Below are 27640 nucleotides of genomic sequence, written 5' to 3' on the forward strand. Positions count from 1 at the left end.
CCCACTACTCGAGTCACACCAGGGCCAAGACCAAGGCAGCCTGGCTGCCAGCCCCTGGGTTGTTCCTGTCTCAGTGCCTTGGACGGCATCTTGAGGAAGGTCCCTTGGCTGGTCCCAGGCTAAGGGAGGGACACAAGGACAGCCGGCATCACCCAGCAGGGGCCACCAGGGTCCCACCACAGATGTACCCACAGCTTTTTGTAGGCTGGCTGTATTCTGGGCACCCTGGTCCCTGATGACGCCCCCCCAGGGGCAGTCAAGCTCTACCCCAGGTGGATGGCCCTCAGCCTGGGGGAGAGGGCAGCCTGGAGCTCCCTCGCTGCCTCAGTCCACAGACCTACCCTGTCCGGCCCGGCCCAGCAGTGACCACCTGGTGCAGCCACTCTCTCCCCTGGGAGAAAATTAGGGAGGGAGATGAGGCTCAGGCCTGTGTGGAGCAGCTGCAGCCCGCCTGCCCCCGGCTCTGCCTGTGATGACGGCCTCCCTCTCCTTCCTCCGCTGCCCCATCAGCTCCAAAGATTAGGCTTTGAATTTTCCAGGTCTCGTTCAGTTTCTTGTTCCTTCTGCAGTTCTAGAAACTGAGCTCTGTCTGTTGGTATGGGTGGTCCTCAGCCTGGGGATAAGAAGATGGCAGGGAAGGGACAAGACACTGGGTCCCAGGCACATGAGAATGGGCAGGGAGCTGCAGAAGGCCTAGGCTAGTCTCCAGATGCAGGTGGGAGGGTTCTGGGCCTGGCAGGGGGCCTGGCCAAGGCTGGGGGACAGCCCCACACTCACCCTGGTCATGGATGGGGGTGAGGACAGAAACAACGACAACAGAAGCTAAGGCCAGGCCTGGCTGGGGCCTCCTGCCCCTCCTGGGAAGAGGGCATGATGCCAGCTGCCCCAGACTCTTGAGCCTCCTAAACTGCATGGGAAGGCCAGGGCTGGTGGCTGGCCCACCCCACACCCTGGGGCACCTCCATCACAGTGGGGCAAAATCTGTATTCATTTTCAATTGCTGTGTAACAAATGACTACAAACATAGCAGCTTAAAACAACACAAATTTATTAAACCACGGCTCTGTGGGCCAGAAGTTTGGGCAGCTCAGCTGGGCTCTCTGAGAAGGGTCTCACTGGGCTGAAATCAATGGCTCGGCCTGACGGGGCCCTCAGCTGGAGGCTGGGTGAAGAATTCACCTCCTTGCTTGTTCAGGTTGTTGTCCAGATTCGGTTCCGTGCGGTTGCAGCACTGAGGTCTCCCCTCCTGGGCTGTCAGCTGGGAGCTGCCCTCAGCTCCTGGAGGTTTCACACAGTTCCTTGCCATGTGGCCCCTCTATCTTCAAAAGCTAGCAACGAAGAATCATGTCCTTGGCGTTGAGTCCCTCTCACACTTCCAATCTCCCTGACTTCCTCCAGAAGAAGAGGGGCACACAGGCCAGACTGGGCACCGGGTCGCTTGGCCATCTCTGGGTGCCCAGGCCCAGCCCCAGGTGGGGCTCAGGGTAAATATGGACAGGAAGGGGAGAGAGTGTGAGACCCCCACACACGCAGGAGGCTCCTGGAAGAGGCTAGGCAGCTCAGGTTTGGTGAGCCCCAAGGAGGAGGCAGGGGATGGACAGATGGACGGATGGCTCCTTAGTGTTATCAGGCCTCTGAGCCTCAAATCAGAAGGGGCAGGGTGGGGGGATGTGCAGGTCCCCAGGTGAACCGGCTGGCTGAGGGACCCCAGTGTCTGGCTTCAGGCGAGTGTCACTGCATCAGAGGCTGAGGTGAGCCTGTATCCAGGGGCTGTAAGTGGCCACATTGGTATAGACACCAGGACGGTTGGGCAGGGCACAGCCCTTGCCCCAGCTCACCACGCCCACCAGGACCCAGCGCCCAGACTTCACACAGGTCAGGGGTCCCCCAGAGTCACCCTGCAGGAGAAAGGTGAGCTTAGGTCCCAGCCCTCAGGGGACTTCAGATGGCAGTCCTGGGGTTTCAGTCCCCCAGGTGGTGCCTCTGGGTTGGGGGCCAGGACACTAGCCTGGAGGTGGTATCTCCTGGGTCTTGGGTTCTAGGGAGGTAGGGTGCTGGGCACAGGGGCATGGACTCGGGAGGGTCCAGGCAGCTTCGTGCACCTGGCAGGCATCCTTGTGGCCCTCGACGTAGCCGGCGCACAGGTTCCCGGGCAGCACTATGCGCTCAGCACGGGGCACGTTGGTGCCCAGGTGGTAGAGGTGGTCGCAGGCACGCACATCCAGCAGTGGCACCCTGACTCCCTGCAGAGGTCGCCACTCTGGGAGTGGCACTGGGGGGAGAGGGAGCACTTCTGAGAGTTAGGAGAGGGTGAGGCAGAAAGCAAGTGTCGTGGGAGAAGCCCTGCTTAAGAGTCGGACCTGCCAGACTAGGACTCCCCAGCCTGATTGGGAGGTTTGGGTTCCTGGAGGTTGCCCTGGGTCCCAGATTGGCGTAGTGTGGGGCTGGGATTCCCCGTGAGAGGGCAGTGTAGGGGGATCTCGGGTCCCTCTCACAATGCCCGGGTGCCCCGCCCTCTGCCTCACCTCCCGGGTGGAGGCTGCCCCAGCCAGTGACCCAGCAGGGTGTGCCGGGGGGCGGGCGGGACCCGGGCTCCGGCAGGCAGACAGGCTGGACTCGGGCGCTCAGGGGCACCGGGCGGCGCAGCTGCAGCAGCGCCAGGTCGCCGCGGGCCCTGTCCTCGGAGTAGTCGGGGGGTAGCAGCACCCTCCGCACGGGCGCCGAGAGGGCGCGGGGCGAGGCGGCACCCAGGTGCAGCGCCCCGAGGCGCACGTGGTACTCGGACGGCAGCGCCCGCCTACGAGACAGGGGAGAGGCCACTAACAGTGGACACCCGCCGCCCTAGGACTGCAGTCCCCGGCACGCAGTACCCCCTGCCTATAGGACCGCAGTCCCCGCTCCGCAGTATCCCTCCCCGCCCCACCCCAGGACCGCAGTCCCCATCGCACAGCCCCCGCCGCGCAGTCTCCGCGCCGCCGCCAGGTGGTGTGCCCGCGCTGGAGCCCTCGGGGAGCAGGGGCGCGCCCAGCCCGAGCCTGGCGGCTGGCTGCCCGCTGACCTCAGGAAGCAGTGCGCCGCCGTCAGCACCCACTGCGGGGCGATGAGCGAGCCCCCGCACACGTGCGCCCCGCGGTGCTGGATGCTCGCCTGCCACGGCCACTCTCCGTCGCGGGCGTCCTGGCCCCCCACGATCCGACTAGACACGCGAGGCTGCCCGCAGGCTACGAGAGAACAAGGGGAAGGCGAGGGTGGGCGAAGGATGGGGGCCTGGGAGGAGAGTGAGGGCGAGGAGACAGGGCCAAGGTCAGGGAGGTGGTGGCGCCGCGGGACTCTGAGTCTTCCTTACCTGCAGACTCCAGTGTCCCAGCAGCTCCTGGAGGAGGAAGCCGGGAAGGGACTGGATTACGGATTTGGTGTCAGATAACGGGGTGAGGGGGGTGGAACATATTTGTCACACTGACCTGGTGCCAGTCTTTTGTGCAGTCCGTTACTGGATTTAACCCTCCCCAGAGTGCTGTGAGGTGGGGACTATGCCCATTACACAGAAGAGGACATCCGGGTTTGGAGAGCCCAAGGTCAGTGACAGAAGAACTTGAACCCAAGATTAGGATGCTCTAGAGTGCTCTAGGTCAGCTAGGCCAGAGAGGGGTGAGATGGGACCTGGGAGCCAATGTCCCTGTGGCCAACACCCCTAGCCCCTGCCCCCAACTCACCCAGCAGCATTAGGAGCAGGACTTGGAGGCAGGAGGCCCCCCTCATTCTGTCTTCAGGGCAGGGCCGGGTCAGGATGGCAGTGCCCAGGGCTAGGACTCTGTCGGAGCCTGCAGGGAGAGGAGAGGAGGGTCCTAGCCCAGGGCACTAGCCCCCCAGAGGCCCTTCTGTCTTCCCTCAGCCCCCGGTTGGTCCCGGACCTATCCCCATGGTCCAGGCTCTATGCACTTCCCTCTGCCCAGGCCCCGGGGACCATGTCTGCCCCCTCAAACCCTGCAAGATTTGGACACCCTATGCCTCCACATGAACCCTGGAGCCTGGCCCCTCTGCCAGCCTCTACTTCCATTGCCTGACAGCTGCCCTCGCTGGCCCTGGCAGCCCCTGGACCCTGCTCTCACTCTCTTGGCAGGTGCCCTCCCTGATGACTGAGCTGGGGGAGGACCTGGGGGCTTAAAAGGCCATGAGGGGGCGGGGGCCCAGCCAGGGGGTAATTAAGGAGACCAGGGCGGTACTGCGGCTTCACCAGTCCAGCCTGGAACAAAGATGCTTTGAGCAGCGCTTTCGAGGTGGCAGGGGAAGGGATGCCTGGGTTTCTCAAAGGAAGGCTGGCTTGGGCCAAGGTGCTGAGAACTGGAGGCAGAAGCCTGGGCGCCACTGGGCCAGAGTCGGGGGCGGTGGCTGCGGTCAGGCCAGGAAGCTCTGAGGATCCTTGGCAGCTCATCGCCAAACCTGATCCTGGCTCCTGCCTCCTTGCAGTGTGGGTTGCCGGGGCCTCTGAGTGCTACTGTTCTTTTTTTTTTTTTTTTTGAGGAAGATTAGCCGTGAGCTAACATCTGCCACCAATCCTCCTCTTTTTGCTGAGGGAGACTGGCCCTGAGCTAACATCTGTGCCCATCTTCCTCTACTTTATATGTGGGATGCCTGCCACAGCATGGCTTGACCAGCAGTGCGTAGGTCCACACCCAGGATCTGAACTGGCGAACCCCGGGCCTCTGAAGCACAATATTCAAACTTAACCGCTGTGCCACCAGGCCGGTCCAAATGCTATTGTTCTGTCCAGAAATCCCAGCTTGGCCAGCCCCACAGGGAGCCCAGATCCCAGGCCTGGCTAAGCGCCACCCAGATCCTGGGTCTGCACCCAGGATCAAAGTGAGGAATGGCTGGTTCAAAGCTGGCAGCACTCCTTGCAAGCCAGGAGCAGACCTGACCTTGGGAAACAGTCCATTCTTCAATTTGGGGTGGCCAGGACAGTGAGGCTGCTGGTCTCAGTGAGGCTGGGAGATGCTGGGCTCAGGGCTCAGTGAAGGGCTGGGCCTGGACCATGCCCACCACCTAGAAGACTCCCTAGCCTCTTTCTACCTTGTCAAGTCCTCCTCATCCCACAGCCCGCTGCTCCATCCCCTCCTCCTGGGAGGCCTTCCTGCCCGCCATCCCTCCTCGCTGGCCGTGTCACAGTGTGAGCTGACATGTGATAGAGGAAGTTTGATTCCCCTTAGTTTGTCTCCCCTCCACAAGGCAGGATCTGGGTCTCTGTCCCTGTCTTAGCTCAAGGTGCCAGGTCCGAATACCACTGTCTGGGTGGCTTAGATAACAAAAACTTATTTCTCACAGTTCTGGAGGCTGAGAAGTCCAAGAACAAGGGGGGGTCTTATTCTGAGGGCTCTTCTTTTGGCTTGTAGGCAGCTGCCATCTCGCTGGGTGCTCACAGGGCCTCTTCTTTGCACCTGTGGGGGGTGAGGGGTTGACATTCTCTGGAGTCTCTTCTATAAGGACACTAATCCCATGGGATCAGAGCCCCACCCTTCTGACCTCATTTAATCTGAATTACTTCCATAAAAGGTCCATCTCCAAAGACAGTCACATTGGAGGTTAGGGCTTCAGTGGAGGAATTTTGGAGAGGACACAGACATTCAGTCCATAACAGTCCCCAATGGCCACAACAGTGCCCAGTGTAGAGTGTGCACTGAGTATTTGGGAGTGAGTGAAAGGGCAGCAGGCTGGGGGTGAGGGCGAGGAATCCAAAATGGGACCTGGTGGCGGCTGGGCCCTAGCCCTTGGTGAGGAGCAGAGGGCAGGCGGGCTCAGGCCTGACCTCTGCTGTCCATGCCCCAGGACCACACTCCAGCCCACACTCCGGTCTCGAGTCGGGCTGCAGTGCGCCCTCCCTCCAGCCCTGAGACCTTGGGGGAGCTTCCTCTTCTGTACAGCCCCCCTCTTGGATTGCTGTGAAGACTAGTGGGTTAGCCAGCTGCCCAGTGCAGGGCTCGGAGCAGTGCCTGCCTCACATCCATGCCAGAAAAGTGCTACGAGAATGAAAGACACATGGTCCTCTCATCCTCCCTGGTCCACCTCCCTGATCCAGCTCCTGACCTGGTCACCCCAGCTCAGCTGCCCTTAGATGACTCAGCTGGTCGGAGTCGGGTCAGGAGAGCAGTGTTCCCCTTGGTGCAGAGTTGGGGGCAGCTGGAGAGGCTGGTGGGAATGAGAGTGACAAGGGACCCTGGGAACATACAGCCATCTCTGGGGACCTGGGCCAAAGTTGAGAGAGGAGCCAGCTGGAAGGCTGACGTCCTATGTAGCAGGAGACCTGGGTCTCTGCCTGTTGGAATTGGGGTGAAGGGGGAAGGCGGGGGGAGGGTCTGGAACTGGCTGAATAATGGACAGTTGAACCTTGAGGGGAGTAGGAAAGGAACCCTGGAAAGGGTCCCCAACCCCTGTCTCAGATTGAGAAAGTGGCGCGCAGACCCCTGCTGGGCCCTCAGCCCCTTCAGCCCCACAGCAGAAATGGCCCCTGGGCTCTACTTGCCCTGGGAGGGTGCCTCACAACCAGCCTCCTCAGGGCCAGAGCTGAGTCAGCCCACCTTTTTCTGGTGCCAGACCTGCCCCTAGTCCCACGATGGGCTAATGACCCAAACTGGGGCCATCATCCCACTGTGTCCTCGAGGTCACAATGATTGGTCAAGAGGTGACACATGACCCAAACCCAACCAATTAGAATCATCCCCTGGGATTTTTACCCTGGAAGAGGGAGAGAGAACCCCTTGGGGCTCAGCCATAGCCGTGGCCACAGGCGAGGACTCTCAGCTGCTCTGAGAGCCTGGAACCTTCCAAGCTGAGAAAGAAGGTCCCATGGTGTTGGAGCTCCTTATTGCAGTCATCCTCGCCCTCTCCGGGCTGCCCTTTATCCCTCTGATGCAACTTTCCTTCACTCATGCTAGTTCCAGGGGATTCTGTTGCTTACAACCAAAGTCTCTAAATGCCAAGGATGAAAACAAAATAACTCTGTTAACAGCCCCAGTGGCCCCAGAGCACACTCTGACAAAGGTGGGGGGAAGGTGTGCCCCAGCCTGCTACCCTTTCCAGGTGTGTCTCAGTGTGGCAGTGCCCAGCCCACTGTCCACAGCACAGGACTCATCTCTGACAAATGCACAGCCAGCCCTTGGCCAGACCCAGGCGCACCCGGAGAACTGGCAGTGGGAGGAGGTGGGGGTGGGTGTCCTGGGGAGACCAGACCAGACAGCAGCAGCCTCCTCAGAACCAGCTGGTGTGCACTGTTGTGGCAGATCCTGGGATGGCTGTAGCCAGAGCCCCACATCATGTGGACCTAACAACCAGGGGTTGTCCACGTCAGCCTGGCAGAGATAAAGCTGTACTGGTGAGCCAGGCCATGGGAAGGGGTTACGCTGTGGCACTTGGCAGGGGTCCTTCTGAGCCTCTAGGTAAGTGGCCCCGAACATGACTCTGTGGGTGATGTGTGCCTAGGTAGGTGCCAAGGTGTTCCTGTGGATGAGTCTGTCACACAGGCCCTGGGCCACCAGAGGCTACTCTGCCGCCGCTAGAGGAGGGGCAGTGTCAACCCTGCCAGGCGGTCCCACAGGGCATTGTCACAGGCATTAAATAGTACCATCCTCCAGCAACACCTGGGACACCAGGGTGACAAATGCTCTTCTCGGGGTCAATGGAGGGCCTTTGGGGGAGGTGAGATGGGGCCACCCTCAAGGCCACTGTCCTGGGGAGGGTGGGTGGCAGGACTGGAAATCTTGACAATGCAGGAGAGTTCTGCAGGAGACCCGAGGAGACATGTGAAGACCCCGCCATCCAGGGATCTGCTGGCCCCTCCAAGTCAGGCCTGGACAGGTCCACATACAGTGAGAGGTGGACACCGGCCCTTGTGAGCTAGGTGGCTCGGGCAGTCCTGTCACCCCGCTGAGCCTCGGTTTCCTCACTGTGAGAGGGGGAGGGAAGTTCAGCCTCACAGTGCTGCACGGGGCACGACTCAAGTGCAGTGCCCTGTAAACCTGCCTGGCTGTCAGGGTTGGGGCAGAGCTGAGGAGGGCCCTCCACTCTGAAGACTCCCACCTGCTTCTCCACAGCGGGGGCTGTGGGGAGAGCAGAGGGGAGCAATCCAGGCCCCCCAGAGGTTCTCACACTTTCCTCCGCTCACAGCATTGGGGGATCTTGTGAAAATGCAAGTCTGCCTGAGCAGCTCTGAGGTGCCCCTGAGTTTGCCCTGCTGGCCTGGGAACACTGAGGCAGGGTTCTGGGACCCCAGCAGGGGGCGAGACACAGTGGAGGCTGCCCAGTTCCCCTGATGGCTTGGCAGTGGCTCCCCAGGCACTGAGCCTCCCTGGGGCTGCTCCAGCTTGGAGTTCCTGTGCCCCCAGGACCACCCTCCACCCGTAGGAGGTCAGGGGAGAAATGCCCACGCCCAGCATCCTTGTCCTCCAGTGGGCCGATGCTGAGGTGCGTGCCCCACGGTTCTTAGAGGGCCCAAGCCGGACTGTGCCTCAGTCACCCACAACGGTAATCTCCTCGTTTGGGCAAACATCATTGGGTTTCTTCCCTCCCTGCCTCAGTTTCCCCACTCCTCACTGGGGCTTTTGATATCACCTCCCAAATAAGCTATCTGCATCCCAGTCCCAGCTCCAGGTCAGCCTTTGGGGGACAGTGGTGAGACTAGGAGCATCTGTGTGATGGGGAGCACCAGCATGAGCATGGGGGTGCTCAGGGGGTGTCCTTCACAGCACCCCCACTCATCCTCCTAGCCCCCAGGGACCCCGGCGCCACTAATGTCCTTCCACAAACTCTCTTTCTGATTGAACTGATCTGAGAGGGTTCTGCTGTTTGCAACCAAAACCTGTACAGTGCAGACAGGTGGAGAAAGATTTAGGAGTTAGGGATGGGTCCTGGGATGGACGGGACATGGGTGACCATGAGGGAGCTGTCCAGCGGGCCACTCAGGTCCACAGATGCTCTGCACGGCATCAAATTGAACATGCACATGTGTTTATTAGAAATGAGACAGAAGGGGACTGGACCTGACCCAGTAGGCAGTCCTGCCACTGGGATGCTCACAGCCCTGGATGAATTTTCTGGCACTGTGGTAACTACTGCATCCTCACAGGCTCAGGTGCGTACAGCCAGCTGCAGGAGTGGGGCAGCCCAGAGCAGAGCGAGGGGCAGCAGCAGCTGAGTGGGGTCTGGCTTTGGTGTGCTGCGGCCCACCAGCGTCTGCATCCAGCTGAAGTACCTACTAACGTTGGTGTAGATACCGGGCCGGTTGGGCCTACCACAGCCCGATCCCCCACTCACGATTCCAACCTGAATCCACAGCCCATTCTTTTGACACACCACAGGTCCACCTGAGTCACCCTGGGGAGCAGCATGAGTGAGCCAGGCCAGGGGTAGGGCAGGAGGGGCTAGTGGAGGGTGGGAGAGTGGGAGGGACTGTGGGCTGGGCCGCCTGGGTGCAAATCCTTTTCCTCCCCTGGAAGCAAACAAGCCCCAGTTGCTGTATCTGCAAAGGGGCCACAGTCTCCACCCGCTGCGTTTCACATGAAGAACAAAGGAGGGACAATTAAAGTAAAACAAGAAGCTTGTTTTACAGGCTGGTTAAATAAGGGATACAATTGTTTTCTCATGAATAAACTCTGAGGGTCGGTTGGTGGGGGTCATGGGGGTTGCTCTCAGGCCCAAGGTTGGGAGGGGTGGTGTTTGGTTCCAGCAAGGCCCTGGTTTGGGCAGGGGCACTCACTCTGCAGGAGTCAATGCCGCCTTCCTCAGCACCAGCACAAATCATGTCTTCGCCGACTCCCCTGAATATACTAGGCTGTCCGAACAGGTAGTTACACCTGGAATTGTTTATGATGGCGACCTCCACTTCCTGGAGATTGTAGGGAGGCAGCAGAGCTGCCGGAGGTTGAGGGTGGGAGAGAGAAAGACAACAACCTTAGCTCTCCTCTGCCATCTGAGACAGGGAGAGGCTGAAGGGGGGGTGGACTCCCCGGGGCACCCACAGGGCCTGGGCCATTGCTCTAGCCCAGCAGCCAGCACATTGTGGGTGATGAACAATCTCACAGAAGGACCCAATGGATGGACAGGCTGTTAAGCTCCTCCCTGAGACTCAGTTTCCCTATTTGTAGAATGGAGATGACAGACCCTGCCTGAGCCAGTGGGGAGATTCCTTGGCCAAAGATGCACAGGGGGAGGGGCTGACACAGCTGAGATCATTAATGATTAATATACTGCAGCTGCCAGATCCAGGCCAAAAACTTCTCAAATTTGATGAAAGATATGAATCTACAAACTCAAGAGGCTGAACAGCTCCAAGGAAGATAAACACAAAGAGATCCACACTGAGATACATTTTCATCAAAATATCAAGAGACAAAGACAAAGGGGGAATTTTGTAAACAGCAAGAGAGAACCTACACATCAAGTATATGGGATCTTCAACAAGATTAACAGCTGGATTCTTTTCAGACACACTGGAGGCCAGGAGGCAGTGGGATGACATATTAAAGTGCTAAAAGAATAAAACAGTTAAACAAGAATTCTATACCAGGCAAAAATATCCTTCAAAAAATAAAGGAGAGATGAAGACATTCCTAGGTAAATGAATGCTGACAGGGTTCCTCACTAGTAGATGTACCCTACAAGAAATGGAAAAGGGAGCCCTTCATGCTGAAATGAAAGGGCTCTAACCAGTAACTTAAACTCATAGGAAGAAATAAAGACCACCAGTAAAGGTAACTACATAGGTAAATATAAAAGCCGGTATTATTATAGTTTTGGTTTATAACTTCTATTTTCCAATATAATATAGAAAGTAAATGCATAAAAGAATAGTTATAAATCTCTGTTAATGGTCATACAATATATAAAGGTGTAAACTGTGACAATAACAACTTAAAGGGGAAGAAGAGAGCTGTATAGGAACCGAGTTTTTGTATACTATGGAAGCTAAGTTGGTATTAATTTAAAATAGATTGTTATAACTTTAAGTTGTTAATTGTAATTCCCAGGGCAACCACTATGAAAATAACTAAAAAATATGCAGAACAGGAAATGAGAAGGGAGTCAATACAGTACAGTAATAAAAATCAATTAAACACAAAAAGAGGAAATAAGAAACAAAAAGATATGACAGATACAGATATAAAAAATATGACAAGATACAGAAAACAAACAGAATAGTGGTAGAAGTAAGTCCTTCTTTATCAGTAATTTTAATGTAAATAGATTAAACACTCCAATTAAAAGGCAGAGATTGGTAGAATGGATTAAAACACAGGATCCAACTATAGGCTGTCCTCAAGATAATAATTTTAGATCCAAAGGCACACGCAGGTGGAAAGTAAAGGTTGGAAAAAGAGATTCCATGCAAACAGTGACCCAAAAAGGGCTGAGGTTGCTACACTAATGTCAGATCAAATAGACTTTCAGTCAAGGCTTGTTACAAGGGTCAAAGAAGGACATTGTATGTTGATGTAAGTGTCAAATCTCTCAAGAAAATATAATAATTATAAACATCTACACACCTAACAACTGAGCCCCAAAATATATGAAGCAGAATTGCCAGAAGTGGTGGGAGAAATAGATAGCTCTACAATAACAGTTGGAGACTTCAAGACCCCACTTTCAATAACGGATGGAACAACCAGAGAGAAGATCAACTAGAAAAGAGAGACCTTGAACAACACTGTAAATTAACTGGGCTAACAGACATATACAGAATAATCCACCCAACCAACAGCAGAATACACATTTCTCCCAAGTGCATGTGGATCAGGCTTCAGGATAGACAATATGTCAGGCCAAGACATAAGTTGCAGTAAATTAGAAAAGACTGAAATCACGAAAAACATATTCTCCAGCCACAATGGAATGAAGCTAGAAATCAATAATAGAAGGAAAACCTAAAAATCCACAAATATGTGGAAATTAAAGAAGTTACAAGGAAAATTAGAAAATACTTTGAAATGAATGTAAATGAAAACACAACATACCAAAACTTATGGGATGCAGCAAAAGCAGTTCTCAGAAGGAAGTTTATAGCTGGAAATGCCTGTGTTAATAAAGGAGAAAAATTCTAAATCAATAACCTAACTTATACCTTAAGGAACTAGAAAAATAGCAAACTAAACCCTCAGGTAGAAGAAGAAAGGAAATAATAAAGAAAGGAATGTAAAAAATCAAACTAGGAAATAGAAAAACAATAGAGAAAATCAGCACAACCAAAAGTTGGTTCTTTGAAAGATCAACAAAATGGACAGTGAAGCAGGGACATTACTACAGTACCCTTGTGGAAATAATAAAGACTCTACGGGAATACTTTGAATACTCATATGCCAACAAATTAGACAACCTAGAGGAAATGGACAAATTCGTAGAAACACACAAACTGCCAAAACGGACTCAAGATGAAACAGAAAATCTGAACAGACCCATAATAAGTAAAGAGATTGAATCAGTAGTCAGAAACCTCTCAACAAAGAAAAACCTTGGACCAGATGGTTTCAATGGTGAATTCTACTAAACATGTGAAGAAATTAACTTCTTGAACTTTTCCAAAAAAATAGAGGACGAAGGAATATTTCCTAACTCATTCCATGAGACTAACGTTACCATGACCTCAAAGCCCGGACAAGGACACCACAAGAAAAAGAAACTACAGAGCAATATCCATTATGAATATATATGCAAAAATTCTCAACAAAATACTAGCAAACTGAATCCAGCAGCATAATGAAAGAATTGTACAGCATGACCAAGTGAGATTCATCCCATGAGTGCAAGGTGGTTCAACATAAGAAAATCAATCAATCTAACGCACTACATACCACATTAATAGAATGAAGGGGGAAACCACATGATCATCTTAACTGAGGCAAGAAAAGCATTTGGCAAAATCCAACACTCTTTCACTATAAAAACATTCAATCAACCAGGAATAGAGGAAACTTCCTCAACATGATAAAGGTCATATGTGAAAACCCCACAGCTAACATCATACTGAACGGTGAAAATCTGAACGCTTTCCCCCTAAGATCAGGAACAACACAAGGAGGCCAGTTTCTGCCACTTCTACTTAACATTTCACTGGAAGTTCTAGTCAGGAAAATCAGGGAAGAAAAAGAAATAAAACGCATGCAACTTGGAAAGGAAGAGGCAAACTATCTCTGTTCACAGATGACAGGATATATATGGAGAAAATCATAAAGAATCCACAAAAAAGGACTAGAGTTAATAAATGAGCTCAGCAAATTTGCACGACCCAAGGTCAAGACACAAAAGTCAGTTATATTTCTATCTACCACCAATGAACAATTCCGAAGGGAAATTTAAAAAGAAATTTCATTTACAATAGCATCAAAAAGAATAAAATAGGAATAAATTTAATTGAGGAGATGAAAGACTTGTACACAAAAAACTACAAAACATTGCTGAAAGAAATTGAAGATGAACTAAATAAAGGGAACATATCCTGTGTTCATGGATTGGAGACTGAATGTTATTAAGATGGCAGTACACCCCAAAGCAATCTACAGATCCAAGGCAATCCCTATCCAAATACCAATGGCCTTTTATCAGAAATTGACAAGTTGATCCTAAAAGTCAAATGGTATATCAAGAGACCCCAAATAACCAAAATAATATTGAAAAGTAGAACAAAGTTGGAGGTCTCACACTTCCCAATTTCAAAGCATACTATAAAGCTACAGCAACCAAACAATGAGGTCCTGGCATAAGGATAAACATAGAGACAAATGGAATAGAATTGCGAGTCTAGAAATAAACCCATATATCTATGGTGAACCAATTTTTGACAAGGGTGCCCAGACAATTCAATAGAGGAGAGAACAGTCTCCTCAACAAAGGGTGCTTGGAGAACTGGATATCCTACTACAAGGACTGCTACCTCACAGCATCATAAAAAACCAACTCAAAATGATCAACGACATAAATGTAAGAGCTAAAGCTATAAGACTCTTCAAGAAAACATGGGAGTAAATCTTTGTGACCATGAATTTGGCAATGATTTCTTAGATATGACATCAAAAGCATAAGCAACAAAAGAAAAAGTAAATATTTGGACTTCACCAAAATTAAAACATTTTGTACATCAAAAGACACTATGAAGGGGGCTGGCCTTCTGGAGTAGTGGTTGAGTTCAGCATGCTCCACTTTGGTGGCCCATGTTCACAGGTTCAGATTCTGGGCATGGACCTACACCACTATCAGCCACGCTGTGGTAGAGCCCACATACAAAATAGGGGAGGACTGGCACAGACGTTAGCTTGGGGCTAATCTTCCTCAAGCAAAAAAAGAGGAAGATTGGCAACAGATGTTAGCTCAGGATGAATCTTCCTCAGCAAAAAAAAAAAGAAAAAGAAAAGAAAAGAAAAAAAGACTATCAAGAAAGTGAAAGCCTACAGAATGGGAGAAAATATTTGCATATTTGCAAATCATATATCTGATAAGGGTCTAGTATCCAGAATATATAAAAAACTATTACAACAGAACAACAAAGACAACTCAATCTATGTATGGGTAAAGCACCTGAATAGGCATTTCTCCAAGCAGATATACAAATGGCCAACAAGCACATGGAAAGATGCTCAACATCACTAGTCATTAGAAAAATGCAAATCAAAACCACAGTGAGATACCACTTCACACCCGCTAGGATGGTCAAAATAGAAAAACTGGAAAATAACGAGTGCTGTGGAGATTGGGGAGAAATTACAACCCTCATTCATGGTTGATGGGAACGTGGAATGGTGCAGTTGCTGTGGAACACTGTCAGTTCCCCAAAAAGTTAAACAAAGAATTGCCACGTGATCCAGTAATTACACTCCTCAATATATACACAAAAGAATTAAAAAGAGGGGTTTAAACAAAAATTTGTATACTAATGTTTATAGCAGCTCTATTCACAATACTCAAAAGGTAGAAACAACACAGATGTCCATAGTGAATGAACAGATAAACAAACTGTGTTATATCCATACAACGGACGTAATATTACTCAGCCATAAAAAAGAATGAAATTCTGATACATGGATGATCTTGAAAACATTTTGCTAAGCGAAAGAAGCCAAACACAAAAGGTCACATGTATGATTCCATTTACATGAAATATCCAGAATAGCTAAATCCAGAGAGATGAAAAGCAGGTTAGTGGTTGCCAAAGGCCGGAAGGAGGGGGTAATGGGAGTGACTGCTGAATGGCTATGGGATTTCCCCCGGCAGTGATGAAAATGTTTTGAAACTTGATAGAGTTGATGGTTATACATTGTGAATGTACTAAATGCCACTGAATTGTCTACTTTAAAGTGGTTAATTTAATGTTATATGAACAAAATAAAGAAAAAAAAAAGGAATGAAGTATAGACACACAGACTACAACATGGATACACCTTGAAAACATTATCCTAAGTGAGAGAAGCCAGGCACAGAAGAGCACACTGTGTGTGATATGAAGAGTCCAGAATAAGTAAATCCATAGAGGCAGAAAACAGATTAGCGGTTGCCAGGAGCTACGGCCCTAGGACAATGAGGAATTGAGAGCAACAGCTAGTAAGTATGAGATTTCATTTTGAGAGGATGAAAATGCTGCGGTTAGACAGCGGTGATGGTTGCACAACTCTGTGAATACACTAAAACCCACTGAGTTGTATACATTAAAAGAGAGAATTTTATGGTTTGTGAATTAAATCTTAATTAAAAACCAAAAACAATGCCAGAGGCCTTTCTTACAAGGACCCGCCCTCCCCAAACTCCCACACCCCTGCAGGCTGGCGGGTGCAGGCCGAGCCAAGCTGGCCCCCCTCCCCACCCTGGCTTCCGGCTCACAGTCTCTGGAAGGGAGAGGAACTCGGTGGGGTACAGAGGTGCTGCCCTCTCAGGGGGAGCAGAAGGAAGCAGGAAAGGAGAATGCTGAGTAGGCCAAAGGCGGGCCCAGCTGTACAGGGACCAAGGTGGGGGCTGCTGTGGCCCAGCCGGTGATAGAGCACAATATGCCCTTTCCCCACCCATTTGTCCCCAGCCTCACGATTGGTCTCATTGAGGAACCCCCAGCCGGTCACCCAGCAGTTGTTCTGGTTCTGGAACTCGGAGGAGGAGGCCTGGACACAGATGGGCTGGATGTACTTATTGTAGGTAACGAAGGACGACAGCTTCAACAGGGCGATGTCATTGAATAAAACTCCCTTGAATTCGGGGTACATAATAATATCCTGCACCTTGTATCGATGGTAGAAGGCCCACAGGTTCCAGAAAGGTGGCCTAGCAGAGTGCTCACCAAACTGGACTGTCCACTCATAGGGATCGTTGTTCCTGGCAGGCGAGGAGAGAGGGGCCACCTGAGCATCCCAGGCCGGCTCCATGAGGTGAGACTGCCGGGGCTGCTGCTGGGGCTCATGCGGGATGCCGTCAACAGTTCTTCTTACGGGCCAAAGCGTCCAGGGGAGAAAGGGTGAGAGCCCACAGAGGCCACCACCAAAGTCCCAGACCCTGGGGGTGGGGGGAGGGGTGCCTCCCTCTGCCTCTCATCTGGCCAGTCACTCAACCAGCCCCTCTCCTCCCCAGCCCACCTAAGGAAAGAAGGAGCAGATGCACGGGTGCCAAAGTGGGACACTCAGCAGGGTGGAGTCAGAACAGCTTCCGAGGTGGCTGTCACCCCAGGCCAGGCTCTGTGCCCAGCACTTACCCGGCTCAGCTCATTCCTCCCACCCCTGGGACACCTCCACGGGGGGTGGGATGAGGAAGGGGAAGGCTGGTGGTGTCATTTGGGGAGAAGAGAAGACAAGAGAGAAAAGAAAAGAACAAGACACACCAATGTGCACGGGAACGTTCTGGAAGAAAGTTCTGGAAGAACCTGAACCGGGCTCCCTCCAGGGGCACTAACGGGAACTCGTGTGGATGGAACTGACTGGGACTAGGTCTGGGGCTCAGGAGAACAGAAGGGCCGGGGGGTCGCGCACGTCCTGGTGGAGTCTCAGCCCCCTCCCTTCCCCTTAGTCAGCGGGCCACCCGCCCCCAGACTCACTTTACAAAGCAGTGCGCGGCCGAGAGCACCCAGCGGTGGTTGAGCAGGGTCCCTCCGCAGTGGTGGCCTTTAGGCAGGCGCAGGCTGCCCATCCACGGCCAGCGCCCGTGCACCGATTCTTGTCCGCCCATTACGAGCGAGTGGATGGTCTGTCGGCCACAGGGCCCTGGGATGGACAGTCGGACACGTGGCTGAGCTGCAGGAGGCAGGCTCATCCTCGTGCTCTCGCCCACTGGGGTGCGCGAAGGGAAGGGGCTCTCCGGGAAACCGCGCGCGTGCTGGGGTCGTCAGCCCACGGAGAAGGGGACGCTGGGAGCCCTCCCCACGTGGTCCGCAGGTGCCCGCCCCTTTCCCCCACGGTCCCATCAGTTACATGTGAGCACTGACGAGTTGTTGACACCTGGGAGGAGGGAGAGAAAAAGATGAGGCGCCCTTTGCGCTCCGGCCCAGGTGCCTTACGCAGGGAAGCGCGCGTCCTGGGCGCCTTACCTGGAAACAGCACGTCCTGATCCTGCAACCCTGAGGGGAGACGAGAAGGTCAGCTGCCCTGGGTGTCCACGCGCCCCATCCTCCCCCATCACCCCTGGGTCGGCCGGCAGCCCCCGCCTGAGCTCACCCCGCTTCCCGAGTTCGACTCCCACCAACAGCTGCGCCAGCAGCAGCGCCCCGACCCGGACGTCCATGGCCTCCTCTCGGGCCCGCCGCTTGGCGCCCCGTCTGCTTCCGCCTGCTCCAGGGCCCGGCGGGGCGCCCCCTGGGGGAGAAAGAGCGACAGGAACCTTGGCCCCCACCGTCTGCCCCCTTGACCTCTCCGGGTGCGAGAACTGTTTGGGAACATGATACCTCACAGTGCCCCAGCTTTGAGCTCGTGCTGGGGCTGGGTCCCCCAACCACGCCCCTTGATGTGGCCCAGGAAGCAGCGCGCCCCCACAATCCTTTTCTTGTCTGCAACCCTGGGGTTCTGGCTGCCTCCTTTTCTACCCACTCCTTCCTCCAAGAAGGCTCAAGGACGTGGCCCGCAGCCAGGCCTTCCAAAGGTACGATAACGCGTCCTTGAGTGCCCACTGGAGGCCTAGCACTGTGTCACCTGCTGTTAAAATTGATGATTCTTGGGGCCGCCCCGTGGCCCAGTGGTTAAGTTCCAGCGCTCCGCTTCGGCAGCCCGGGGTTTCCCGGTTGGGATCTTGGGCGCGGACATGGCACGGCTCATCAGGTTACGCTGAGGCAGCCTCCCACATAGCACAGCCAGGGGCACTCACAACTAGAATCCACAACTATGTACTGGGGCGCTTTGGGGAGAATAAAAAAAAAAAAAGATTGGCAACAGTTGTTAGCTCAGGTGCCAATCTTTAAAAAAAAAAAAGTAATGATCCTTTAGGACCCACAGAGTAAAAGCTGGCCTGATTTTGACCACTTGGGCGGCTCTTAGCTTCCTTGTCTTCTTGCAGCCTGGCAACAGGCCCCACCAACTCCATAGAGCCTACAGGCAGCTGTCCTTTCTTGTGAGTGATGTTGCAGGGCACCAAAGTCACCAAGCTGCTCTTCAGTCATAGATGTGAATGGACAACTGAGTCAGGGTCCACGAGGCCACCCGAAGTCAGTGATTCACTAGAAGGACTCAGAACTCGGAAGAGCTGTTATCCGCGTGGCTATGATTCATCACAGTGAATGGATACAGGTAACATCAGCGAATGCAAAATGTACAAAGGACAGAAGGCAGGAGAGACCAGGTGCAGGCTCTCAGCGGTCCCCTCCCAGTGGAGTCAGATGGACAGCACTTAATTCTCCCAGCAATGCTGTGTGGCAACATGTGTGCGGTATGGCCAGCCAGGGCAGCTCCCCTGAGCCTTGGTGTCTGGAGTTTTTATTGGGGTTCCATCATGTGGCTGACCTTAGTTCTCAGACTCCAGCCCCTCCAGTGGTCCAGCAGAAACAGGGTGGCTCAAGGCCCTGTCATGAGTCACACTGTTCACATCAGCTCTCTGGCATGGCCCAAGGGCCCAGGTTTACAGAGACACTCTTTTCAGGTAGGACAGTCCGAGGGCTCAGAGGTTATTTCCTAGGAGCCGGTCATGGGCTAGTCCTTTATTTGGATCCTGCAGGGTCTGGACATCCTAGGCCTGAGCAGCCAAGGATGAAGAAATGTTCGAGGAAAACCCTCACACGCACCAGAAGGATTTATTTGGATAAACTGAACTGACTCCATAGAAAACTGAGATAATACACAGAGCAGCAGACAACTTGGAAAATTCTAACTGGCTTCCTCAGATCCTAGTGTCCTGAGAGGTATTGACAGCATTAGACAGGAATTATGTGGGAAAAGAGCATTCAGAGAACACGAATGAGTGTTTGGAAATTTATAATATTGCTGAAGGAAAACATTTTAGCCAAAGAGCTGCATAGTATGGACACAGCTAAAGAATGAATCGGCAAACTCGAAGACAAAGTAGAGAAACACATTCAGAGCTTGGAGCAGAAATTTAAAACGGGCAGATGACATGAGAGAAAAATGTAAAGACATGGAGGGATAGACAGGATTGGTTCTATGCTTGTCATCGTTTGAGCTAGGTGACAGGTGTAGGGTGTTTTTTTGTAGTCGTCTACATCTATGTATATTTAAATTTTTACATAATAAGTGTTTTTAGTAAAATAAAATAAAGGGTTGAGAAAAGATGACAAGCAGGCCAGGCTCTAGACTGTTAGGAAGATAGGTCCATCCTTGGCGTTGATTCCATATTCTCCAGGCATCTGTCCACAGCAGTGGGAACTGTCCTGGACCATAAAAGTCTAAAGATGAAGACATGTCTCCCCAACTTGTTTTTTCTCTTATGCTTTTTTGGTGAGGAAGATTGGCCCTGAGCTAACATCTGTTGCCAATCTTCCTCTTTTTTTTTTTTTTCTCTCCCCAAAGCCCCAGTACATAGTTACATATCCTAGTTGTAAGTCCTTCTAGTTCCTCTAAGTGGGATGCCACCACAGCATGGCTTGACAAGCTGTGTGTAGGTCTGCACCCAGTATCCGAACTGGGGAACCCTGGGCCACCCAAGTGGAGTATGCAAACTTAAACACTATGCCGTGGGGCTGGCCCCTCCCCCACTTTGTATATTCCTAACATAGCAGCAGAAACAGGAGCATAACGAACACACTTGGAAAAAGAGGACTGGGAAATCTGGTTGCATTTCCGGGTCAGGTGCTTTGCTGGGCGTCCCAGTCCGTTTGGGCTGCTCTAACAAAATGCCGTGAAGAGAGTAGCTTATAAACAATGAACACTTATTTCTCACAGTTCCTGGGCTGCAGGTCTGAGTTCCAGGTGCCGGCAGGTTCAGTGTCTGGTGAGGGCCAGCTTCCTGGGTCATAGCTGTTGCTTCTCACTGTGTCCTCACATGGCAGAAGAGGCAGGACAGGTGTCCCAGTCTCTTTTATAAGGGCACTTAATCTCATTCTTGAGGGCTCCACCCTCATGACCTAATCGCTTCCCAAAGGCCCTGCCTCAGAGCACTGTCACTCTGGGGGTTAGGATTTCAGTGTATGAATTTGGAGGGGACACTGACATTCAGACCACAGCACTGGGGCTGTGCGTATTTGACTTCCTCAGTATCACATGCAGCAGGTGACCAGCTCCCTGTGAGCACAGAAAGGGTTATTGAATGGGTGTGAGTTTTAAGTAACACTCAGTGATGATGATAAGATCTCTTGTGATGTCTCCAAATCGGATTTACTGTGAAATGTGCCAGCTCTTACATAATTCTGATAATCCAGGAATTCTCAATCACAATCTCGAGCAGGCAGGATGTGCCTTTATCCTCACAGGGTATCACTGAATCATCGAACTTCTGTTTCTTTCGCAATTACAAAAATTGATACTACTGTTAATGGAATCACGGTCATGTGCCGCGTAATGACGTTTCGGTCAATGACAGACTGCATAGATGACATTGGTCCCATAAGATTAGTACCATAGAGCCTAGGTGTGCAGTAGGTGTACCTTCTAGGTTTGTGTAAGTTCACGCTACGATGTTTGCACAACAACAAGATTGCCTAACAATGCATTTCTCAGAACGCATCCCTGTCATGAAGTGATACATGACTGTACTTTATTATTTTACAAGCATTCCAGCAAGTATATTCCATACAAGGGCAAGCATGAGTAGGTTAGAAATTTTATTTTTTTGTAATTTCTTTCTAAACGTCTTCTTTTTGTTTTGTTTTGATTTAAAAATATATATTGATGAAGAAATTGCAAACAAGATGAGAGTGGCTGTGGACTATCGCATATCAGATGATTTCAGCCGAAATGGAACCCCGGCTGGCGGTCCTCAGGATGGAGTGCAGGGATGTCACATTGACAAAAGTTATAAGCCACTGAGAAGATGGCAGGGGCGTGAGGCGTTATGCCCCCAACAACAGAGCTTTGAAATACATAAAGCAAAAAAATGTTCTAAATACTCGGGAAACTAGTAAATCCACATTTTTTTCCTCAGAAATCAAGAGATTAGGTAGAGGAGAAAGCAATAACACCAGAGTAGTCACCAAGCAGGATTTTTGCCTAAATCAAGTGTTTGGGGCTGCTAAGAGAGCCACCATGCCCTCTGGGGTAATGAGTCCCTGGAGGGGGAGCTGCCTGGAGGCCAGGTTGATGGGAAGGCGTGGAAAGGATGGGTACTTTCTGAGAAGTGGAAAAACCTTAAGAATCAGGAGCAGTCTCTTGGATCCCTCCTCCCCCCAATGCCCAAGGCTGGTCAGCTCTCCTTTCCTGCCCACACACCCTCTGTAAGGCCCCTGACCTGGAGGCCAGGGCCTCAGCTGCAGGCCAGGGCAGTAGTGATGGACATCAAGGTGTCTGCTGTTTGTGGTCAGAGCAGAACATCAGGGGCAATGGCTTTTCAGGCTGAGAATCCCGCATCTCCTCTGGCTGCTCCATCTCCTTGAATGAGGGGTCCCCTCTCAGGCCCAGGCATCCTGGCCTCACCTCAGGCCCTTGAGAGCCCCAGGTTGAAAATGGATGGCCAAGGGGGCTAGGGGGCCTGCCCTAGAGTCTGCAGTGCCGCTGCCCCTGTCCTGGGGTGCCAGGCACCGGAGTACAGAGCACAAAGTCGATTTATCTGGCTTTGCCACTTTTAGGGCCTTGGACAAGTCATTCAACCATTAGAGTCTCGGTTCCTCTGCTGAAGGATGGGGATTGTGATAGCTCCCGGGGAATCCAAGAGGTATGCGGCATGGTTGGCAGAGTGCCAGTACACGGTAAGTGATGCGAGGGCTGGGGCTGGGGAGGGAAGCCCTGAGGGTCTTGCCAAGGATGTGGAAGAGGCCAGGGTCCCTGTGCCCAGGAGCAGTGAGAGGGCCCAGGCCTGAGGACAAGGAGAGGAGGTGTCAGCCCCACCCCAGGGCAAGCTCAGAAACTTGGGCTGGAGCTGCAATCTCCTTCCCTCTCCTGAGTGTCTGAGGACTTTGACCCCAAGAGCCAGCCCGGAAGTGGCAGTGGGAGTGCAAGATGGAGCTGGCCCTCACCACCGCCCTGCTCTCCCTCCTCCCAGGAGCCCTTCAGGGGAGCCCCCCGGCTCTCCCATCCAACTTTTCCCGGACGGATGACAGTGTGATAAACTGGGACTCAGGTAGGACAAATATCATGGTACCGCCGGAGAGAGAGCCGGGGTTTTGGGGGGCAGATAAAGAGGGGAGTGTAATAAAGACAGGTGCCCCGCTCCTTATAGCCTTGTACTTGGATGGGTCCCCTAAGGAACTCAGACATCGGGGGGCCGGCATCCACTCCCCCAGAACTCAGCGCCTTCACAGCTCCCACCCAAACCCACCCGCCAGGCACATTCTGTGTTGTGTGGCGCTGCAGCAGCATCAGATTCTCCCCAGGTGCCCAGCCGGGCCGCTCCCACCTTCCCTCTCTCACCACGCTTGGCTGAGCAATCCAGGCCCCTGGTCCCCACCTCCCCCAGCTCAGCTGCTGTGCACCCCCCAGGGTGGTCAAGTTCTCCCATCAAGGAGAGGGACGTGCCTTGCTGAGCCTGAGAAGAGGGCCCACGAGAGGCAGGGAGAAAGGAGGGCAGGTCTGCAGGGTTAGGGGAACCAACAGGGGACCTTGGTAACCTGGCCCGTGGACCTACCCCACAGTGTGTGGACGCCCACAAGTGTCAGGCCGCATTGTATCAGGAGAAGATGCCCAACTGGGTGAGTGGCCGTGGCAGGTCAGCCTGCGGGAGCATGGACAGCATGTGTGTGGGGGCTCCCTGATCGCCAAGGACTGGGTGCTGACTGCTGCCCACTGCTTTGACCAGTGAGTATCTGTCGGGGCACGAGTGTGAGCTGGGGCCAGCCAGCACCTACCCTTCACCCCTCCCTGACACCCTCCCTTCCTCATTTGAACAGGAGCCTCCTGCCCACCTGGGCAGAAGACGGACAGGGGGTGTGTCCTCCAGGGTCTCACTTGTCTACCCAGGATGGCCCCAGTTCTGGGGCTGGGCGTGGTGTGGAGAGAATGGGGGAGGAGACAGTCCCAGTGCCAGTCCTCCCATTGTCCACCTCCCAAGAAATGATTCATTTCCCAGAAACCAAAAGCTCCTAAATCAGAACGTCTCTTGAGAATCCGAGGCCTCAAGTCCACTGCTCACTAGCTGGGCGGCCTTTGGACAGGTGACTTCACCTCCCAAGCCTGTTGCTCACCCGCCAAATGGAGGGAGTAGCAGGCGCCTTGCAGGGCTCCCACTGGGATGTGCTCAGCTCATAAAGAGTTTCGTCTGTAATGTTAGTTCCCTGGAATCAAGATTGCCCTTAGCCCCGTCCGTGGGGCCTAGGCATAGCCTTCCCGACCCCTTGACTTATCCGCCCCCCCAGGAAACAGCTGCTGTCTGCCTACATGGTGCTCCTGGGGTCCATCTCCTCCTACCCCCAGGTCAACGAGCCCCGAGAGTTCCGAGAAGTGGCCCAGTTCATCATCCACCCAAACTACTTGGAGGAAAACAACAGGGCTGACATCGCCCTAGTACAGCTGTCCTCACCCGTCAACTTCAGCAGCCTCATCCTTCCAGTCTGCCTCCCCAGTACTGGAGACCCCCTAGGTCACGGCACGTGGTGCTGGGTCACCGGCTGGGGGAATATTGGCGTAAATCTACGTAAGGACGTCTAGAGCTGGTGGTGGGGTGGGGGTAGGTGGGGGTGACTCAGTGGGGGCCAGTTCTGACACCCTACCTGGGGCCAGCTGCACAGCCACTACCCTCAAACAGGATGGAGGTGGAGCCCACAAACACTGGTACAGCCACAGCAGGGGGAGCCACTGAAATACTGCCATGACAGTGCAGAAGCAGCCTGCCACCCCAGACCCTCCTTTGGGCTCCCAGCATCCAAGAACCAAAGCATTAATGCCAGACCCACAGAGGGCTCCGGGATGCTGGCCCAACCTGGGGTCCAGACCATGCCACAGGCTAGTACCTGTGCCGTTAACGCTGTTAGAGAATTCACACATCACCCCTGCCCTCATGGGGTGGGGTCCACAGCCTGGCCTCAGTCCTGGCTGGGTGACCACCAGCCTTGCTGGAGCATGGTTTCCTCCTCCGGCAAGAGAAGATCTCAAAAGTGCCAACCTCATGGGGTCAAGGTGAGGATTACATGGAATAATGAATTTCAGGCACTGCCCATAGGGCTGGGCAGTGCATCAGCCACTGTCATCATCATCGTGCTTGTAATATCTCTTCCTATCAGGGTCCTGGGGCCGCCATAACAAAGGACCACAGACTGGGTGGCTTAAGACAACAGAAACGTCTTCTCTCCCCGTTCAGGAGGCCACAAGTCTGAACTCAAGCTGTCAGCAGGGCCATGCTCCCTCTGAAGGCCCCAGGAGGGAACCCTTCCTTGTCTCTTCCAGCTTCTGGTGGCTCCTGGCAATGCTTGGTGTTCCTTGGCTGGTGGCTGCATCACTCTGCCTCCGTCCCTGCCTCCGTCTTCACACAGCCTTCTCCCTGTTGTCTCGGTGTCTTCTCCTTTTCTGTCTCTTATAAGGACACTCTCTCCCTAATCCAGTACGATCTCGTCTTAACTAATTACATCTGCAAAGTGTCTATTTCCAAATAAGGTCACATTCTGAGGCTCTGGGTGGATGTGAATTTTTGAGGGCCATGATTCAACCCACTTTTGACTTGGGCCTTGGGCAGCCAAGAAGCATAAGGGGTCAGTTGGTGGGAGTGACTTGACCACAGTCCACGGCCTGAATTGGCTCCTGAAACCAGGTCTCGGCTCTTGCCCCTCACCCTGCTGCGTGTCCATCCTACCGCATTCCCCGGGCGCTGGGAGGGATCCTCCAGGCATGCCCAGCCAGGGAAGGGAGGGAACAGTTCTTCTGGCATTTTGAATGTTAAACACAGGTCCACCTTGCCATCTGGGCCTGTTCGTTGGGGTTTCATGAGGGCAAACACAGGCCCCTCTTCCTCGGGAACGAGAGGAGCGACATGCAGAAACGCCTTTGTGTCATTGGTCCACCGGAGTGTGGGCGAGTAGGGACAAGCCAGCTGAGAGCCAGGAGGCAACCGGCTCCCCTCTGAGCTCCGCTCTCTGCTCCCCACCACAGCACTCCCTCCTCCCTTCACCCTGAAGGAGCTGCAGGTGCCCCTCATTGATGCCCAGACCTGTGACACCTACTACCATGAGAATTCCGGGATCCCCACCGAGGAGCCCATCATCCTGGAGGACATGCTGTGTGCCGGCTTCGAGAGTGGCCAGAAGGATGCCTGTGGGGTGAGCAAGCACGCCCGGTTGGGGCTGGGTCTCCCACTGCCCGTCACCACTGGGGACCCCCCCAGGGCAGAGGAGAGCAACATTGTTTTAGATACAAGCATCAATTCGAAAAGAAAAAAATGTTCCTGGACCCTGCCTCTCTTTCCAAGATTATATAAATATTGTCAGAACACGCAATACCCACAGATGTGCTTCTGCAAACTGGGACCATACTCCTGTCCCTAAGACTTTTCCTTTGGGGCCAGAAGCTTCTTTTTTCTTTCCAAAAAACAACACTGAGAACCTTTGAACAAATTTTCCTGAGGAGCAGGTCCCTTCTGGGCTGGGTTGGCCTTGTCTTTCCCTGTCTGCTCTTATAAGCAAAACACACTTTATCTCACCTCGCCTCTTAGTATTGCTTCGTCTCAAACAGATTTTTTTTCATCCAAAACGAAGCAAACAGCATTCTTAGCAACACAGAAGTGCTCCTCAGAGCCCCTCCTCTGAAATATAGTTTTATTTAGAGAATAGAGTGTTCCCATTGTACTGCTTGTCCCACCTGCCAGGAATTTCGCCCCTAATTCCCAGACCAGTCACTCCTGCCGCCTTCCAGAAACATCTCATCCATCGATCCTCTGTCCGCTAGACCTGGCCAGCAGACCTCGAGGGAAGTTGGTGGGACTGGGCGGCCCTATGAACCTCAATCTCCCCCGTGTGTAAAGAGGGCAGCTACATTTCTGGACTGTTTTTCTCTCCAGGGTGACTCCGGAGGCCCCCTGGTCTGTGACGTTGATGGCGTCTGGATCCAGGCAGGGGTGGTGACCTGGGGGTCTGACTGTGGCCTCCCCAAGAAGCCAGGTGTTTACGCCAGTGTCAGCTTCTACGCCTCATGGATTGCCAGCACAATCGGGAGCTCAGCCCCAGAACTCAGAAATTTCTCTCCAAGCCTGGCTGGGATCTTCCTCTCTGCCCTGTTGTTGCTTCTGGGACTACTAGGGGGCACCCCCGTCTCCCTGGCGCTTGCCTAACCCGGCAGCCAGCCCTGTGGCCTTAGTCCCTGCCTTCCAAACGCATCCCTCTCTCCGCTCCCTGCCAGGAGGGCAGGAGGCGGCTTCCTGCAGGGACCGCTTCCCCAAGCTCTCCCTGGTCAGCCTCTCACGTGTCCCCCACGGGCCCTAAGTTGCCCTCTCGCCCTCCCTGACGCCTTGGGAACCCCCACAGACAAAGCCTGCTGTTTCCCGCTCCTTGGCCACCGTTCAGAGCTGAGTCTCCAGGTGCCCCCACGCTCAGGGATTCCTTTGGGAGTTTCTGAGACTCTTGGAAGTGGGTGTCCAGCCTCTGGTGTTGGGCTGGTGCCTTTGCAGGTGTGTCTGTCTGAGAGGCAATAAAGATGAGTTGGCAGAAGGGCATTCCTCCCTGTGCCTCAGGGACCCCAGAGGTGTCATGTGAAAGAACTCCTGTGTGTGGGAGCTTTACCCTTAGGATGTCACTGGATGCTCACAGCAGCCCTGCGAGGAGCACATTACTATTATCTCCATCTTTCAGACAGGGAAACTGAGGGCTGCAAGCTCCAGGGCTTGCCGGAGCCCACTCTCACCAGCAGCCCTGTCCCTAAGCTCAGGGGATGGCAGAGCAACATGTCCTGGGGGTCCTGGGGTGATGGCAGGGCTGGGTGTGAATCCCAGGGTCATGGCAGGGCTGGGGGTGAGTCCCAAGGTCATGGCAGGGCTGGGGGTGAATCCCAGGGTCATGGCAGGTCTGAGTGTGAGTCCCAAGGTCATGGAAGGGCTGGGTGTGAGTCCCAGGGTCATGGCAGGGCTGGGGGTGAGTCCCAGGGTCATGGGCTGGACTGGAGGTGAATCCACATCGCCGCGACATGAA

General features: G+C 53.3%; 2 protein-coding genes across 9 annotated transcripts; one reads left to right on the forward strand and one right to left on the reverse strand.

Moving 5' to 3' along the window:
- Positions 1 to 1031: 1031 nt before the first annotated feature.
- PRSS33 (serine protease 33) lies at positions 1032 to 18007 on the reverse strand. Of its 6 annotated transcripts, none has more exons than XM_070232389.1 (14): positions 17888 to 18007; positions 17661 to 17798; positions 17534 to 17563; positions 17418 to 17444; positions 17045 to 17210; positions 16049 to 16332; positions 9746 to 9900; positions 5321 to 5435; positions 3714 to 3821; positions 3347 to 3373; positions 3059 to 3221; positions 2526 to 2797; positions 2103 to 2272; positions 1032 to 1898 (listed from the first exon to the last, which is right to left on the reverse strand). In XM_070232389.1, exons 2-14 carry the CDS (start codon positions 17725 to 17727, stop codon positions 1740 to 1742), a joined length of 1743 nt encoding a protein of 580 aa, XP_070088490.1. In that variant the 5' UTR covers positions 17728 to 17798; positions 17888 to 18007; the 3' UTR covers positions 1032 to 1739. The 6 variants fall into 6 exon arrangements, with proteins under 6 accessions (XP_070088490.1, XP_070088494.1, XP_070088493.1 ...); XM_070232393.1 differs by having other exon boundaries at positions 16298 to 16332; positions 17888 to 17914; XM_070232392.1 differs by lacking the exon at positions 17888 to 18007 and having other exon boundaries at positions 16298 to 16332; positions 17661 to 17874.
- Positions 17909 to 27168, forward strand: LOC100068723 (serine protease 33). Of its 3 annotated transcripts, XM_070232396.1 has the most exons (8): positions 17909 to 18081; positions 18592 to 18722; positions 22166 to 22285; positions 22579 to 22656; positions 23168 to 23330; positions 23888 to 24165; positions 25614 to 25780; positions 26518 to 27168. In XM_070232396.1, the coding sequence occupies exons 2-8, from the start codon at positions 18713 to 18715 to the stop codon at positions 26785 to 26787; spliced, it is 1086 nt and encodes a 361-aa protein (XP_070088497.1). In that variant the 5' UTR covers positions 17909 to 18081; positions 18592 to 18712; the 3' UTR covers positions 26788 to 27168. The 3 variants fall into 3 exon arrangements, with proteins under 3 accessions (XP_070088497.1, XP_070088496.1, XP_014585715.3); XM_070232395.1 differs by lacking the exon at positions 18592 to 18722 and having other exon boundaries at positions 17943 to 18081; XM_014730229.3 differs by lacking the exons at positions 17909 to 18081; positions 18592 to 18722; positions 22166 to 22285 and having other exon boundaries at positions 22513 to 22656.
- Positions 27169 to 27640: the final 472 nt, after the last annotated feature.

Source organism: Equus caballus, chromosome 13 (assembly GCF_041296265.1).
Source record: "Equus caballus isolate H_3958 breed thoroughbred chromosome 13, TB-T2T, whole genome shotgun sequence".
Taxonomy (NCBI): domain Eukaryota; kingdom Metazoa; phylum Chordata; class Mammalia; order Perissodactyla; family Equidae; genus Equus; species Equus caballus.